Source organism: Bombina bombina, chromosome 3, assembly GCF_027579735.1.
Source record: "Bombina bombina isolate aBomBom1 chromosome 3, aBomBom1.pri, whole genome shotgun sequence".
Lineage (NCBI taxonomy): Eukaryota > Metazoa > Chordata > Amphibia > Anura > Bombinatoridae > Bombina > Bombina bombina.
This window is the reverse complement of record NC_069501.1, coordinates 719,966,477-719,983,899: the sequence shown is the minus strand read 5'-3', so window position 1 is coordinate 719,983,899 and position 17,423 is coordinate 719,966,477. Positions and strand designations below refer to the sequence as shown.

Sequence of the window (17,423 nt, the reverse complement as noted above, 5' to 3'; positions counted from 1 at the left end):
TTAAAGGGATATTAAATCCATTTTTTTTTCTTTCATGATAGAGCATGCACTTTTAAACAACTTTCTAATTCACTTATATTATTAAAATTCCTTTGTTCTCTTGGTATCTTTATTTGAACAGCAGGAATGTAAGCTTAGGAGCCGGCCCGTTTTTATGGTTCAGCACTACAGCTACATTTACCCACCAATCAGCAAATGCTACTCAGGTCCTGACCCAAAAATGAATCCATAGGCCTCTATTTAACAAAGTCTGGCGGACCTGATCCAACAGTGCGGATCAGGTCCGCCAGACCTCGCTGAATACGGAGAGCAATAGGGTCTCCGTATTCAGCATTGCACCTGCAGCTCTTGTGAGCTGCTGGTGCAACGCCGCCCCCTGCAGACTCACGGCCAATGGGCCGCCAGCAGGGGGGGTGTCAATCAACCTGATCGTACTCGATCGGGTTGAATTCTGGCGATGTCTGTCCGCCTGCTCAGAGCAGGCGGACAGGGTTATGGAGCAGCGGTCTTTGTGACCACTGCTTCATAACTGCTGTTTCTGGCGAGCCTGCAGGCTCGCCAGAAACACGGAGCATCAAGCTCCATTCGGAGCTTGATAGATAGGCCCCATTGTCTTTAATTCCATAAAAATATTAAGTACAGAATTGCTCTTCAGTCTTTTACAATAGAGAGAGTGGAACACCTTTTGATTGCCTGTACCACTTGATGACATAGATCTTAAAAAAATGCTTTTACAAATTGGTGGCCAGGTGAAACTTGACAACATGTTATATTATTTCCCTTTAAATATGTATTGCAGATCCCTGTAATTTTAGATGCCACTTGTAAAAATTTCTATTAGTTTCTATCGCTAATCATATAGCGCTTTTTGATTACATTTTGAAACTTAACAAAGATATTATGTTTATAATTGCAAAATAACCTGCTAGAGTGATACAATTATTTTACAGCCTTCCAAAGCTAGTTGGCACATTATTTTAATATAGGAAAGATGGCTTAAAGTAGCAAAAGTGTGTTTGGAATGTATTCTCTCAATTTACTAGACATATGCGTTCCGTTTTGTTCCAAATCAAAATTCGGACGAATTTGTCAAATTCGGAGCTTTGGATTTGAATTTCCGAATTACCGTAGCAACAAAACTAACGAATAAATTCAAATTAGTTCGGATTTATTCGTTACATTCGGATGGTCATGGACTAATCACAATTACACTAGTATTGTACAGTATATTAGGTTATATCACTCTGCTATGGGTTACACCTAATATTACAGTTCATAATACTAGTCTAATACACAACACATACAGAACTTCCAAATTTACAAATCAAATCCGAACCGAATACATCCGAATTTATTTGAATCGGAATGAATCCAAAACAAATGCATTTGAAAGTATCCAAATTCGAATCGATCCGAAAATGAAATTCGAAAACATCCGCGCACAAGTCTACAATTACAGACTTTTGATTACTTTTATGATTTACTACAAAATGTAGCCACCTTCACTATTACTATTGTCTGGGAGGCCAACTGCTTTCATATAGGTGGCAAGATTCCACAAGCTGTTACTGATGGGATATACATTACTACCAGGAGGAGGCAAAGTTTCCCAAACCTTAAAAGCCTATAAATACCTCTCCCACCTCACACATACCTCAGTTTTAAAACTTTGCCTCCGATGTTTTCGCCTCACAGGAAATCTTTTCATGAGCATTACCTCTGCTAATATATTTCAGCAGAGTATTATTGCATTTATTTCATTTTTGCCATAATGGAGTAGCACCAATCTTTCCCTAAAGTTACCATAGGAACTGAGTCGTCTATTGTACACCTTTCTACCAAAGTTAAGCGTGCTTATTGTAAAACAATGAAAGTAGCTTCTTCAGCTCATGTATGTGGCTCATGTTTAGACTACTTATCGCGTGTCGATCAATCTAATGATGTTTCTATGCATACTGCCGCACCTACTGTTTCTTCCTTACAGATGGATGTAGATGGCGTACCCACCACAACAAGAGTTTATTGCTACTGCCATTTCAATGGACCTGGCTGCACTACCGCCTTCAAGTAAGCGAAAAAGGTCAATTAAAATTGTATCTTCTACTAGTAACATTAGTACTGATCAACTAAGTACTAAAGCATCTTCGAAACATGAGGATTCATCTAACAGTGAGGCTCCCTCATCGGACGTAGAACATTATAATTCCTCCTTTTTATTTAAAATTGAACATATTTGTTCTCTTTTAAAGGAAGTCTTAGTCACTTTAGGGATTGAAGAAGCTAAACAAACCCTGTAATCATTTAAATTTAGTATATAAAGCTGTTGTCAACCTCCCTAAAATTTTCCCTATACCTGATTCTGTCTCTGACATGATTGCTAAGGATGGTCTAAACCAGGTGCCTCTTTTAACCCTTCTTCAAGGTTTAAAAAGCTATACCCTTTACCTGCTGCTAACTTAGAGTTATGGAAAACGGTTCCCAAGGTTGATGGGGCCATTTACACTCTGGCGTAACGCACTACTATTCTTCTAGAAGACAGTACTTCTTTTAAAGACCCTTTAGATAGAAAACTTGAATCTTATCTAAGAAGAGCATATTTACATACTGGCTTTATACTTAGACCAGCTATATCTGTTGCTGATGTGGCTGCTGCTTCTACTTTCTGGTTAACCAGTCTTATGTAGCAGTTATCTACTGAACCTGAATATTCTAATCTATTGAATTTACTTCAAAATGGAAACAATTTTATTTACGATGCAATATTTAATATTATACAATTCAACATCAAAAGCATGTCTCTAGCTAATCTTACCAGAAGAGCCTTATGGCTTAAATCCTGGAATGCTGATATGGTTTCTAAAACTAGATTACTATCCATTTCTTTCCAAGGAAACTGCTATGTTACTATGTTAAGAAATTTGGTTAAAATTTGTCCAAAATCCCTGTATTTTAAACATAATTTCCCAGGGAAACTGAATTGGATTCAGAATACAACCTCTTGTGGGGAGGTTCTTTCTCACCCATATTCCAAAAAATCATATGAAAATTCAGGCCTTTCTAAAATCTGTCTCAGACTTGGAATATATGGGAGTAATTATTCCGGTTCCATTACAGGAACAAGGGATGGATTTTATTCAAATCTCTTCATTGTTTCAAAGAAAGACATTTCTTTAGGTAGGTGGCAGCGACATTGGGGACGGCAGATTAGGGGTTAATAAGTGTAGGTAGGTGGAAGTGACATTGGGGGCGGCAGATTAGGGGTTAATAAGTGAAGGTAGGTGGTGGCGACGTTGGGGGCGGCAGATTAGAGGTTAATAAGTGTAGGTAGGTGGCGGTGATGTCAGGGGCGGCAGATTAGGGGTTAATAAGTATACAGGTTCAAGGATTAGCAGCACTCCAGAAGATAGAGTAAAAACACAGTCTTTATTCTTGTAAATTTAAAAACGCAAAAAATACACACAAAAAATAGTGCAGTACAGCACAGCACATCAGCAAAAAGGTTTACATAGAAGGGGAGCGAGGTCCTGACATGTTTCGTGCTATTCAGCACTTAATCATAGGAGGTTAATAAGTATAATGTAGGTGTCGGTCATGTCAGGGGCAGCAGATTAGGGGTGTTTAGACTCGGGGGTTTATGTTAGGGTAACTTTTCTTTCCTCATAGGAATCAATGGGGCTGCGTTACGGAGCTTTACGCTCCTTTATTGCAGGTGTTAGGCTTTTTTTTTAGCCGGCTCTCCTCATTGATGTCTATGGGGAAATCGTGCACGAGCACGTAAAACCAGCTCAAAGCAGCACTGGTATTTGTATGCGGTATGGAGCTCAACGCTGCCATATTGCCTGCTAATGCCGGATTTTTGCAAACCTGTAATAGCAGTGCTATAGGGACATGAATGGTGACAATAACTTGCACATTATTACCGAGCCGCTCATAATGCAAAACTCGTAATCTGGCCTTAAATTTGTAAGAATACTAACTTTCAAAATGGAAACTATAAGGACTATTCTGCCTTTTGTTCAACAAGGTCACTTTATGTCCACAATAGATTTACAGGATGCTTACTTTCACATAACTATACACCCAGAACACTACCAGTTCCTAAGATTCTCCTTTCTGGAACAGCATTATTAGTTTGTTGCTCTCCAATTTGGCCTAGCAAGTAGCAACAGCTCCAAGAATATTTACAAAAGTTCTCTGCACCCTTTTACTTGTAATCAGAGTGCAGGGTATTGCAGTATTTCATTATTTGGATGATATCTTGGTACTAGCTCAATCTTTTCATTTAGCAAACTCTCACACAAAACAAAGTGTTGTTGTTTCTTCAAAGACATGGTTGGAGAATTAACTTACCAAAGAGTTCCTTGATTCCTCAGACAAAGGTCACCTTTTTAGGTTTCCAGATAGAGTCATCATCCATGACTCCCTAACAGAGAATTAGGGAAAAGAGACAAATAAAATTGGTTTCAGCTTGTCTAAACCTTCAGTCTCTATCATTCTCTTCAGTAGCTACAGTATGTGTATGGAAGTACTAAGCCTCATGATTGCAGCATCAGGCACGATCCCTTTTGATCATTTTCAACTTTGTATGCTACACTAATGGTGCAAGGATTATACTCTAATAGCACAACAGATATTCTTAGATTCCAGTACACATGAAGGGGTACATTTATTAAGCAGCGGATGGTGATTCTAAGTCCCATCGTTTCAGGTCCGTTAGTTGAGGTTAGTTTAGGTGGCGGACTGAAATCATCCCAGTCCAATATGATCAGGATGATTGACAACCCCTGCTAGTGGCCGATTAGCTGCCAGTTAGCAGGGGGCAGCATTGCACAAGCAATTCACCAGAAATGTTTGTGCAATATTAAATGCTGACAGCGTATGCTACAGCGAATCATGTTCGCTCGCTTCTTAATAAATCTACCCCCTTATCTCCGTTTGTAGACAGACAATGTAACAACAGTGGCCTATGTCAATCATCAAGGGGGAACTCGAAGTTCCCTAGCCATGATAGAGGTATCTCAAATCCCTTCTTGGGCAGTAACCAATTCTTGCCTCATCACTGTGATTCACATCCCAGGTGTAGAAAACTGGGAGGCAAATTACCTCAGTCGTCTGTCCCTACATCCAGGAGAGTGGTCTCTTCACCAAGATGTATTCTATCCGATTGTAAATCTATGGGGCCTACTAGAAATAGATCTGATGGCCTCTCGTTTTAACAACAAACTTGCCAGGTACCTTGCTAGGTCCAGGGTTCCTGAGGCAGAGGTGTTGGATGCTCTAGCAGTGCCCTGGTCTTACCTGCCTGCTTACATATTCCCCACTGCTTTCCAGAGTGATTTGGAAAATCAAAATTGAACAGTCATTTGTAATCCTGGAATCCCGAGCATGGCCTCACAGAATTTGGTATACAGAACTGGTCCAAATGTCCAGTTACCCCCCTGATCTCTTCCTCTAAGGCCAGACCTTCTATCTCATGGTCCCTTTTTCCATCTAGATCGAAAGTCTCTAAACTTAATGGTATGGAAATTGAGCGCTTATTTCTCAGTCATAGAGTGATTAACACTATGGTTCAGGCCCGTAAGCCTGTTTCTAGAAAGATCTATGACAAAGTTTGGAAAACTTATATTTCTTGATGTTCTTCCCATGATTATTCCTGGCATTCTTTTAGAACTCCTAGGATTCTTTAGTTTCTTTAGGATGGTTTAGATAAGGGTTTATCTGCCAGTACTTTGAAAGGACAAATCTCTGCCCTTTCTGTGATTTTTCACAGGAAAATTGCTAATCTTCCTGATATTCATTGTTTTGTTCAGGCTTTAATATGGATTAAACCTGTTATTAGGGCCATTTCTCCTCCTTGCAGTCTTAACCTAGTATTAACATTTTTTACAAGCTCCTCCTTTTGAGCCTATCAATGCATTGGACATTAAACTACATTCTTGGAAAGTGTTGTTTCTTTTTGCTATCCCTTCTGCTAGAAGAGTTTCTGAATTGTCTGTTCTCTCTTGTGAGTCTCCTTATCTGATATTCCATCAAGATAAAGTTGTTTTGCAAACTTCTTTTAAATTGTTACCTAAAGTTGTTAATTCACACAAAATTAATAGGAAAATTATGATTCCCTCCTTGTGTCCCAATCCCAAAAATGCTACTGAAAAAGCTTTGCATTCTTTGAATGTTGTTAGAGCATTGAAATATTATATTGATGCTACTAAGGATTTCAGACAGACCTCTAATGTGTTTGTTCTTTTTTCTGGTCCTTAGAAAGGCAATAAGGCCTTGGCTATTTCTTTATCCTCTTGGTTAACCCCTTAAGGACAAGGCCATGTTTACATTTCTACAGTGTTTGTGTTTAGCTGTAATTTTCCTCTTACTCATTTACTGTACCAACAAATATTATATTTTTCTCGCCATTAAATGGACTTTCTAAAGATACCATTATTTTCATCATATCCTATAAATTATTATTAAAAAAAAAGGATGAAAAAATGTAAAAATACACACTTTTTCTAACTTTGACCCCCAAAATCTGTTACATATCTACAACCACCAAAAAATACCCATGCTAAATAGTTTCTAAATTTTGTCCTGAGTTTAGAAATACCCAATGTTTACATGTTCTTTGCTTTTTTTGCAAGTTATAGGGCAATAAGTACAAGTAGCACTTTGCTATTTCCAAACCAATTTTTTTTTTTCAAAATTAGCGATAGTTACATTAGAACACTGATATCTGTCAGGAATCCCTGAATAACCCTTCACATGTATATATTTTTTTTTAGTAGGCAACCCAAAGTATTGATCTAGGCCCATTTTGGTATATTTCATGCCACCATTTCACCGCCAAATGCGATCAAATAAAAAAAATCGTTCACTTTTTCACAAACTTTTTCACAAACTTTAGGTTTCTCACTGAAATTATTTACAAACAGCTTGTGCAATTATGGCACAAATGGTTGTAGGTGCTTCTCTGGGATCCCCTTTGTTCATAAATAGAAGACATATATGGCTTTGGCGTTGCTTTTTGGTAATTAGAAGGCCGCTAAATGCCGCTGTGCACCACACGTGTATTATGCCCAGCAGTGAAGGGGTTAATTAGGGAGCATGTAGGGAGCTTGTAGGGTTAATTTTAGCTTTAGTGTAGTGTAGTAGATAACCCAAAGTATTGATCTAGGACCATTTTGGTCTGCCAGTACTAAAATAAAAGGCATTTTTTTTAATATATTTTTTTATATATTTATTTTGCAGTGATGAATCCCCCCTCAGCCCCCAACCTTCCTGATCCCCCCCATACAGCTCTCTAACTCTCCCCCTCTACCTATCTTCCACCATCTTTGGTACTGGGATCTGTCTGCCAGTACCCATTTTGCCATAATACATTTTTTTTTGGGGGTGGGGTTCCCTAATCATTTTCTGTAGTGTAGCTGCCCCCCCCTCAACACCCTCCCTCCCTCTACCTCTATCACTTCAATGCAGCGTTCGTGCGCACCCCCAGCGCGCTCCTGATTGCTGCGCGCACTTCAGGGACAGGAACAGGAAGTCCCTGCAGTGATGGGCTGCCCACCCGCCTCCCTGCTACTGCCCCCACCCACCAACACATGGCACCATCGCTGGCCGGTGCAGAAAGGGCCATACAGACGCCCTCTCTGCATCGACAACTCTGCAACTCTATTTCTGCAGTTCCCCACTCGTGGGGCATGCAGAAATAGAGCAATCTCGCTCTTTTGAGCAAGATCGCTGTAGAGAGAAGCCCAGGACTGTTGATCGTTATGACCTTAAGGGGTTAAAACTTGTGATTCACAAAGCTTATTCGGCTGCGGGTCAGCCTCCGCCAGAGAGAATTACAGCTTGTTCTACTAGATCAGTTGCCACATCTTGGGCTTTCAAGAATGAGGCTTCAGTTGATCAAATTTGCAAAGCGGTCACTTGGTCTTCTCTGCATACCTTTACTAAATTTTACCATTTTTATGTTTTTACCTCGTCAGAAGCAGCTTTTGGTATAAAGGTCCTTCAGGCAGTGGTCTCAGGTTAATAATTGTGCCTATAATTGGAGTTTTTTTGTCATAAAAGACATTTTTTGGGGTTTTGAATTTCATTTCTCAGCGAAAAAAGCTGTTATTTTTATCCCTCCCTTTTTTGTTACTCGTGGACTTCCACATCTTGGGTATTATATTCCATACGTAACAGCCATGGACTCTCTGCACCTATATCAAAGAAAACATAATTTATGTAAAAACTTTTCTGATAAATAAAAAAAATCATAGTGGTGAGAGTCCATGAGGCCCCACCCATTTGGGGTTTTATTTTTGTTTAAAGTACATCTTTTTTTCCTGCTCATTATTGGCTTTTACTCCTGAAACACCTCACGACTTGGCTATTTGTAAAACTGAGGTATGTGTGAGGTGGGAGGGGTATTTATAGGCTTGTGAGGTCTCAGAAACATTTCTTCCTCCTGGTAGGAATGTGCATCCCATACGTAACAGCTCAAGGACTCTCACCACCATGAAAGAAATTAATTTATCAGGTGACTCCTTACATAAAAATGTTATTTTTTCAGGATTGGATCCCTCTCTAATATTCTCTGACTTTGCCAAGATCCCCTATATCTATATAATGAAAAGCATAAAATCCAAAAATATAGAAAACAAATATAGAAAAGTAATGTAAAAGGGTCATGAAGCCTAAAAATTTTATTTTGTGATTTAGGTAGAACATACCATTTTAAACAACTTTCCAGTTTACTTCCATTATCAAATTTCATTCATTCTTTTGGTATCATTTGTTGAAGGTGCAGCAAGGCACTACTGGTTTCTAACTGAACACATGGGGTGAGCCAATGACAGTTAGTGTATATATATATACAGCCACCATTTAGCAGCTAGTACCTATGTTCTTTGCTGCTCCTGGGCTTACCTAGATAGACCTTTAAGCAAAGGATAACAAGAGAAGGAAGCAAAATAATAGAAGTAAATTGGAAAGTTGTTTAAAATGGTATGCTTTATGACTATTATGACTTTACTGTCCCTTTTAAGATGTAATGGTTTCAGGTAATGGGGAACACATTTTGCCCTGCCCTGTCATTACCCATTGTGTCCCACAACCAAACAAATGAGCATAAAATAAAAACAACTAAATTATATACTTATTTTAAAGTGAAAGTCAACCCTAGAATTTGTGAAACACTAGGATTGACTATTGAAACAAATAAAGGGGACTTTCATTCATAAAGTATAAGACACTTCATGCAGAAAGCTCCTTTATATGTTTCAAGTGATTGCCGCTCTGTACTGCTCAGGCAGCCCACGGCAGAACACTGTTTTGATAAGAGGTGACGTTTCCACCTCTTAGCAAATAGCATAGCCGGATTTACCGCACGGCTATTGGCTAAACATTGATCTGCCGTGGGCTGCCTGAGCAGCTCAGAGCGGCAATCGCTTGAAACAAATGATAACAAGAGAATGAAGCAAATTTGATAATAGAAGTAAACTGGGAAGTTGTTTAAAATAGTATGTTCTATCTAGTATGTTCATTTATGCTTTAAAAACAAAAGGCTATTAAATTTGCAAATAAATATATACATGTTTGTCTTTCTCCAATAGGTTAAGAAAAAAGGACACCAAAGTCAAAACAGAGAAATAAATACTTGACCTGGGCCATAGTGGACAGATAAGTCCACACTGATATCATCAGCTATTACAGACTGTAAGTGTCTGCACCACCATTTCTTCTTCGCTGTCTTCATGAAAGATGCTGTACCTCCAATATCCAGAAGCAAGACAATTGTATTCAAACCAAACTGACCTTGATTTTGCAAGGACATAACAACTGATCGTGTCTTTTGTGATAACTAATTTGAAGGTTGTAATTCAGTTTCTACATTAGGGATATGCATACAAATATATCAAGTGTAAAGTTTGTATATTTTAATGGACTTTTCCTAGGAAATAAGTCACTTGTTATACAAGGAGATCAATCAAAAGGAAGGACCTATGCTTGCAGTTAATTATTTTTTTTTACCATAAGTCCTTGTTCCTAACAGAATATTCATACCTATTATCATATCTCCTCACTACATATATGTATAACAAAAAGATGGCATTGTTTACTACTTAAAACATATTTCCTTTGCCAATGTTATCTTCTTTGATTACTGACATGGGTTTTGTATACCTACCAGAGTACTGACAATGTTGCTGCCCAACCATTGGCACCAGCTGTGGTGCATGCCAATTCTCTTTTTCTTTGCTCCAGTTATTCATTAATGATTTTTTGTGTTATGTCGGCAAACAGAAACTAAATAATAGCCAGCCATATTAGAGTATTGCTGTGTTATTATCGAAAAGTATGTAACACATCAGTGTTGCACTATAAATGCTAATAGTTTCTGTTCTACAAATACTGGTAGGTGTACCGCTCTATTATCATTAAAATTATATGACACTTCAACATTTTTACAAGATTGCTAACGGCTTCTGTGGTTCTCTACATACCAATATCCAGTGCCAGCCTAGCTGTAACAGTAACTGTATAATCAAAAACTGGCTTGCAGATTATTAGATAGCAACTATTGTCACCATAATTTTTAAAATTACATTTAACATTTTTAAAGCAATTTCTTTCATAAAATGATGATGATCCATAGTCCTCCATAACATATGGTATATATTTCCTGCCACTATGAGGAGGTCAAGAAACCATACAAGATATTAAAATCCCTCCCACCTTTCATCTCTATTCAGTTCTGTTCTTTGCCTCAAATGAGATGGTTGAGAATAGAGGTGTTCCTGCTACTTGCTTATGGATTTATATTTGAGAACTCAGATCAGTGAGAGACCCTTTATCCTTGGGAGTTATTCTTCACAAAGAAGATTCACAGCAAGTGAACAGAGATTCACAGCAACTGAATGATACAGGGACATAGAAATACAGGTATTTCTTTCAGATATCCTCAGACTTGTTCCTCAGTCTCCCCCTGTGGGATACAGGTATTTCCTTCAGATATCCTCTGCGGTACCTGTACCATCACTTGATGGGCTTTCTACTTGTTTCAGCTGCAGACATCTTGCTGGTAAGCCCAGTGGAGGGGTGCTTCGTCCAGGCACGTCATTTACTGCACTCACATACCCCACAGTCTATATGAAGATAAGTAACTATACATAAATACTTCAGGAATGGGTTAATGCCTTTTATGCTGCTATGATTATCATATGGTGCTTTTAATGTAAGATCTCTCAAGGATCAGAATCAGTCATAACAATACCTCAATAAATATAATTATATTCAAAATAGTAAAGGTAATATTTTTGTACATTATATTATACCCTGGGAAATGGGATGTTCATGTCAGTATACAGGAAGAACAATATGGCCTGTAAAGGATCGTATAAGAGAACACTTAATATCTTTGGAACTTGAATTTCCTAAAACCCTGGTAACTGAACATTTTCTTTAAATAGACCAGGGGGGTCATGGAATGTAGCTAATACCACATTTGTACAGACTTTGTTGAAGTTCCAAGTGTTGAAGTTCCAAGTAATAGATAATGTCCCAAAGAATAACTGGAGGTGATAGACAAACTATTCTCAATAAGAAATAGATATTTTGGATTTATCATTTGAAAACAGGAAAACCAGATGGCATTAATGAGATGTCTGACATAAAGCTGTTTAATGATAGGGTCATATACTGTTTATATACTCTGGTATTTACCAATATATTATAAAAAGGGTACCACATTAACAGCAAACAATTCAAACCACACAAGTATAAGTCTTGAGTATCCTTATATGACATACTAATGGTAATGTCAATATCTCTTAATGCTATTTAGGTATGTGAGGAAATATTTTTATGAATCCTTCATTAATATCTGTTTCATGTTTATTTCTTCACCATTATAATCATAACCGAAAAATCCTACATATTTTAATATATGTTTCTTATACCTATATGTATGCTACTTATGCATTAACTGAAGTACTTAATAGGAAAATGACAATTTTGATTATCTGTGTTTTTACAGTGTATATTGTGTTGTATTTTTATTGATATGCCTGTAAATGGTCAGGTACTATGAAATTAAATTATTGAGTCTAACCATTTAACATTGTATGATGACGTGCCTTATGGCCAGGAAAACCGTTGGATGAGTGCTGTATGAGCGGATGGTGATGTAAAACATTTTATTGCAACTTTGAATAAATGTTGAACTTTTAAAACTTTTACCTTGAGAGCTCAGTCAATTTTCTATTGTGCTTGCAGATTATTAGATAGCAACTATTGTCGCTGTAATTTTTAGTATTATTATTAAATAATTAAATAATTTTTAGTATATGTACAATTTGTATATATTATATGTATAATGCCTGCAGTGGAGCTCTGAGGAGTACCGTAATATTGGGAATGACAAAAGCATCAATAGACATATATATAAAAATATATTATAACCACATATCAATAAAAGGATATGATTGAAATGATCCACATGAAGTAGGATGGATGAAAAGGTTTAGTTAAACAGAGGGCAACATCTGTTGGGAAAATAGTAACGATCATTATAAATATAAATGTGCACAAAATCAGAATGTATAGCTAGATATAGCAATATAAATATAAGTGAAATATATGCATATAAAAACAAATAAATGCTGCAAGTATCAGGGTTGCAGTGGATTGCAAGGGCTGTACAGAGAATGCACAAAATTCTGAGTAAAAAAGAGAGAGCTCCCAAAATGTCCGCAATCATGTGATGCATCACCACGTTATGATGTAGCGGCTCACCGCGTGATCCAAGATGGTGGCGAAGGTCGGGTGGGAAGTGCCACATGCAAGATGGCCAATTTTCCGCACAAGAGAAAAAAGAAAGTGCCAGCATCGTGGTAAACAGCAGCAGTAAGCACAAGTTACAAAGAGAAAAAACTGTGAAATCGGGTTAGCGAAAAACGTAAGGATAAGAAAAGGTGCAAATAATTAAATTTGCAGAGTGAAAAGATATAAAATAAGGTATAAGAAAGAAAACTGAAGAATAAAGAGATAATCCACTCTCAGTAAATGAGTGGAAAGGGAAGAAAACACACAAGGTATAAAATCAAGGTAAGAACTTGCATAAGTCAGATACATCACCTTCTCTACCGGAGAGCAGTAAATGAAAAGGAAGAGGGAGATGTATACTATGGGGCCGATTTAATACGGCCCGAATGGTGCCGTATACCCCTGTTTCTGTGCGAGTCTTCAGGCTCGCCGGAAACAGGAGTTAAGAAGCAGCGTATGCTGTCGGCATTTATCGATGTCTGGCAGACATGATCGCTACAGCAGATCATGCCTGTCAGACACTAGATAAATCGGCCCCTATTTGTCAGCTACTGAGCTCCTATTGACTGGGGGCTTATTATGATGTTTCTTTTTTATGTTGTATGTTACTGCTGGAGATTTTAGTAAAGGAAGTTGCAATAAAATTAAAGGGGTTTCACAATTTAGTAGCATTTTATTAATTATTGAGCCCACCCTATTCATAATGCAGGCTTATTAACTTGCAGCAGTATACTTATGGTATTATCTCAGTTTTGCAGCTGTGTACATATTTTCTTTTGCAAGATGTACCGAGTCCACGGTTTCATCCTTACTTGTGGGATATTGTCCTTCCTAACAGGAAATAGCAAAGAGAGCACCACAGCAGAGCTGTCTATATACCTCCCCCCTTAACTCCACCCCCCAGTCATTCTCTTTGCTGGCTCTAAGCTGAAAGGGTAAAGAGAAGAGGTGTTAAACTGTTAGTTTTTATTTTATCTTCAATCAAGTGTTTGTTGTTTTTAAATGGTACTCAGTTGCGCTCTTAGTTGATGCAGGCAAGCAGCAAACAAGTCTCCAGTGGTCCTGGTACTCTTCTGGGGCCCAATTAAAGCTTTATTCCCACATAATCATTCCCTAAGGGCAGGTAGGGCCACAGCAGAGCTGTGGCAAGGTGCTAACAGTTTTTTTTTTACCGGTTTTAGACATTTGTCAATCCGTTTTTTTCATTTGCTTAGATATTTGTGGTGCAATCTTACTATAACTTAGTGGATGTACTGTAAAAATTTCGGAAAATTTGAGGCAATTTTAAGCATTTTTGCAGTTTGTGTATGTCTTTTTTTCTCTTAAAGGCACAGTACCGTTTTTGAAAATTGTGTTTTTTTCATTAAATAAAGTGTTTTCCAAGCTTGCTTGTCTCATTACTAGCATGTTCAACATGTCTGACATTGAGGAAACTCATTGCTCAATTTGTTTAGAAGCCATTGTGGAACTCCCTCTTAAAATGTGTCCCACTTGTACTGATATGTCTATAAATTGCAAACAGCATATTTTGACTTATAAGAGTTTGGCATTGGATGATTCTCAGACAGAAGGAAATCAGGTTTTGCCATCTAGTTCTCCCCAAGTGTCACAACCAGTAACGCCCGCACAAGTGACGCCAAGTACTTCTAGTGCGTCTAATTCTTTCACCTTGCAAGATATGGCCTCTGTTATGAATACTACCCTTACAGAGGTTTTATCTAAACTGCCAGGGTTGCAAGGGAAGCGCAGTAGCTCTGGGTTAAGAACAAATGCTGAGCCTTCTGACGCTTTAGTTGCTGTATCCGATACTCCCTCACAATGTTCTGAGGTAGGGATGAGGGATTTGCTATCTGAGGGAGAGATTTCTGATTCAGGAAGGTTACTCCCTCAGACAGATTCAGATATGACGGAATTTAAATTTAAGCTAGAACACCTCCGTTTGTTGCTCAGGGAGGTTTTAGCGACTCTGGATGATTGTGACCCTATTGTAGTTCCAGAGAAATTGTGTAAAATGGACAAATATCTAGAGGTCCCTGTTTACACTGATGTTTTTCCGGTCCCTAAGAGGATTTCGGACATTGGTACTAAGGAGTGGAATAGACCAGGTATTCAGTTCGCTCCCCCTCCTGTTTTTAAGAAAATGTTTCCCATATCTGACACCATGAGGGACTCATGGCAGACGGTCCCTAAGGTGGAGGGAGCTATTTCTACTCTGGCTAAGCATACAACTATACCTATTGAAGATAGTTGTGCTTCATTGATCCTAAAGAAAATTTTTGTTCATTAAGGTTTTCTTCTTCAACCCATAGCGTGCATTGTTCCTGTAACCACTGCAGCTGCTTTTTGGTTTGAGGCTCTAGAAGAGGCTCTTCAGGTGGAGACCCCAGTAGATGATATTCTGGACAGAATTAAGGCTCTTAAGCTAGCTAATTCTTTTATTACAGACGCCGCTATTCATCTCGCTAAGTTAGCGGCAAAGAATTCAGGTTTTGCCATTTTAGCGCGTAGAGCGTTATGGCTTAAGTCCTGGTCGGCTGATGTGTCATAAAAATCTAAGCTTTTGACCATCCCTTTCAAAGGTAAGACCCTATTCAGGCCTGCACTGAAAGAGATCATTTCAGACATCACTGGGGGGAAGGGTCATGCCCTTCCCCAAAATAAGTCAGATAAGACAAGGACCAAACAAAATAATTTCCGTTCCGTTTGAAACTTCAAGGGTGGTCCGGCTTCCTCTTCCCCTGCTGCAAAGCAAGAGGGGAACTTTGCTCAATCCAAGCCAACCTGGAGACCTAACTAGGCTTGGAACAAGGGTAAACAGGCAAAAAGCCTGCTGCTGCCACTAAGACAGCATGAAGGGGTAGCTCCCGATCCGGGACCGGATATAGTAGGGAGCAGACTCTCTCTCTTTGCTCATGCCTGGGCAAGAGACATTCTAAGACTCCTGGGCCGTAGAAATTGTAACCCGGGGGTATCTTTTAGATTTCAAAGATTCTCCTCCAAGGGGGAGATTCTATCTTTCTCAAATGTCTGTAAACCAGACAAAAAGAGAGGCGTTCTTACGCTGTGTAGAAGACCTTTTTACCATGGGAGTGATCTGCCCATTTCTGAAAGCAGAACAGGGACAAGGTTTCTACTCCAATCTGTTTGTGGTTCCCAAAAAAGAGGGAACCTTCAGACCAATTCTAGATCTCAAGATCCTAAACCAATTCCTAAGAGTTCCATCCTTCAAGATGGAGACCATTTGGACTATTTTACCAATGATCCAGGAGGGTCAATATATGACCACTGTGGATTTAAAGGATGTGTATTTACACATTCCTATCCACAAAGATCATCACCAATTCCTAAGGTTTACCTTTCTGGACAGGCAGCGCTAAGAATATTCACAAAAGTGCTAGGGTCCCTGCTGGCAGTCCTAAGACCGCGGGGCATTGCAGTGGCGCCTTATCTAGACAACATCCTAATTCAAGCGTCGACTTTCCAACTAGCCAAGTCTCACATGGACTTAGTGTTGGCCTTTCTAAGATCTCATGGGTGGAAGGTGAACGTGAAAAAGAGTTCTCTTATTCCTCTCACAAGAGTTCCATTCCTGGGAACTCTGATAGATTCGGTGGACATGAAAAATTTTCTGACGGAGGTCAGGAAATCAAAGATTTCAACCACCTGCCGAGCTCTTCATTCTATTCCTCGGCTGTCAGTGGCTCAGTGTATGGAGGTAATCGGACTTATGGTAGCGGCAATGGACATAGTTCCGTTCGCTCGCTTGCATCTCAGACCACTGCAACTATGCATGCTCAAACAGTGGAATGGGGATTATGCAGATTTATCTCCTCAGATAAATCTGAATCAAGAGACCAGAGACTCTCTTCTTTGGTGGTTGTCACAGGATCACCTGTCCAGGGGAATGTGTTTTCCCAGGTCAGCGTGGGTTATAGTGACGACGGACGCCAGCCTACTGGGCTGGGGTGCAGTCTGGAATTCCCTGAAAGCACAGGGTTTGTGGACTCAGGAGGAGGCTCTCCTACCGATAAATATTCTGGAATTAAGAGCGATATTCAATGCTCTTCAGGCGTGGCCTCAGCTGGCTTCGGCCGGATTCATCAGGTTTCAGTCGAATAACATAATGACTGTAGCTTATATCAATCATCAGGGGGGAACAAGGAGTTCCTTGGCGATAATAGAAGTTTCCAGGATAATCCGATGGGCAGAGACTCGCTCTTGCCATCTATCGGCGAGTTATATCCCAGGGGTAGAGAACTGGGAGGCAGATTTTCTAAGTCGTCAGACTTTTCATCCAGGGGAGTGGGAGCTCCATCCGGAGGTGTTTTCTCAACTGGTTCAGCTATGGGGAACACCAGAATTGGATCTGATGGCGTCTCGTCAGAACGCCAAACTTCCTTGTTACGGATCCAGGTCCAGGGATCCTCAGGCAGTACTGATAGATGCTCTAGCAGTACCCTGGTCGTTCAACCTGGCTTATGTGTTTCCACCATTTCCTCTCCTTCCCCGTTTGATTGCAAGAATCAAACAGGAGAGAGCTTTGGTGATTTTGATAGCAACTGCGTGGCCACGCAGGACTTGGTATGCAGACCTGGTGGATATGTCATCTCTACCACCATGGA

General features: G+C 39.3%; 1 protein-coding gene across 1 annotated transcript in view; it reads left to right on the top strand.

The window, feature by feature from the left end:
- HHLA2 (HERV-H LTR-associating 2) overlaps positions 1 to 12,215 on the top strand; it is a 190,247-nt gene extending 178,032 nt beyond the window's left edge. Inside the window, exon 7 of the mRNA XM_053707539.1 lies at positions 9,591 to 12,215. Coding sequence (XP_053563514.1) covers positions 9,591 to 9,638 — 48 coding nt within the window. The 3' untranslated portion in view covers positions 9,639 to 12,215. The remainder of the gene's footprint in view (positions 1 to 9,590) is intronic.
- The last annotated feature ends 5,208 nt before the right edge of the window (positions 12,216 to 17,423 follow it).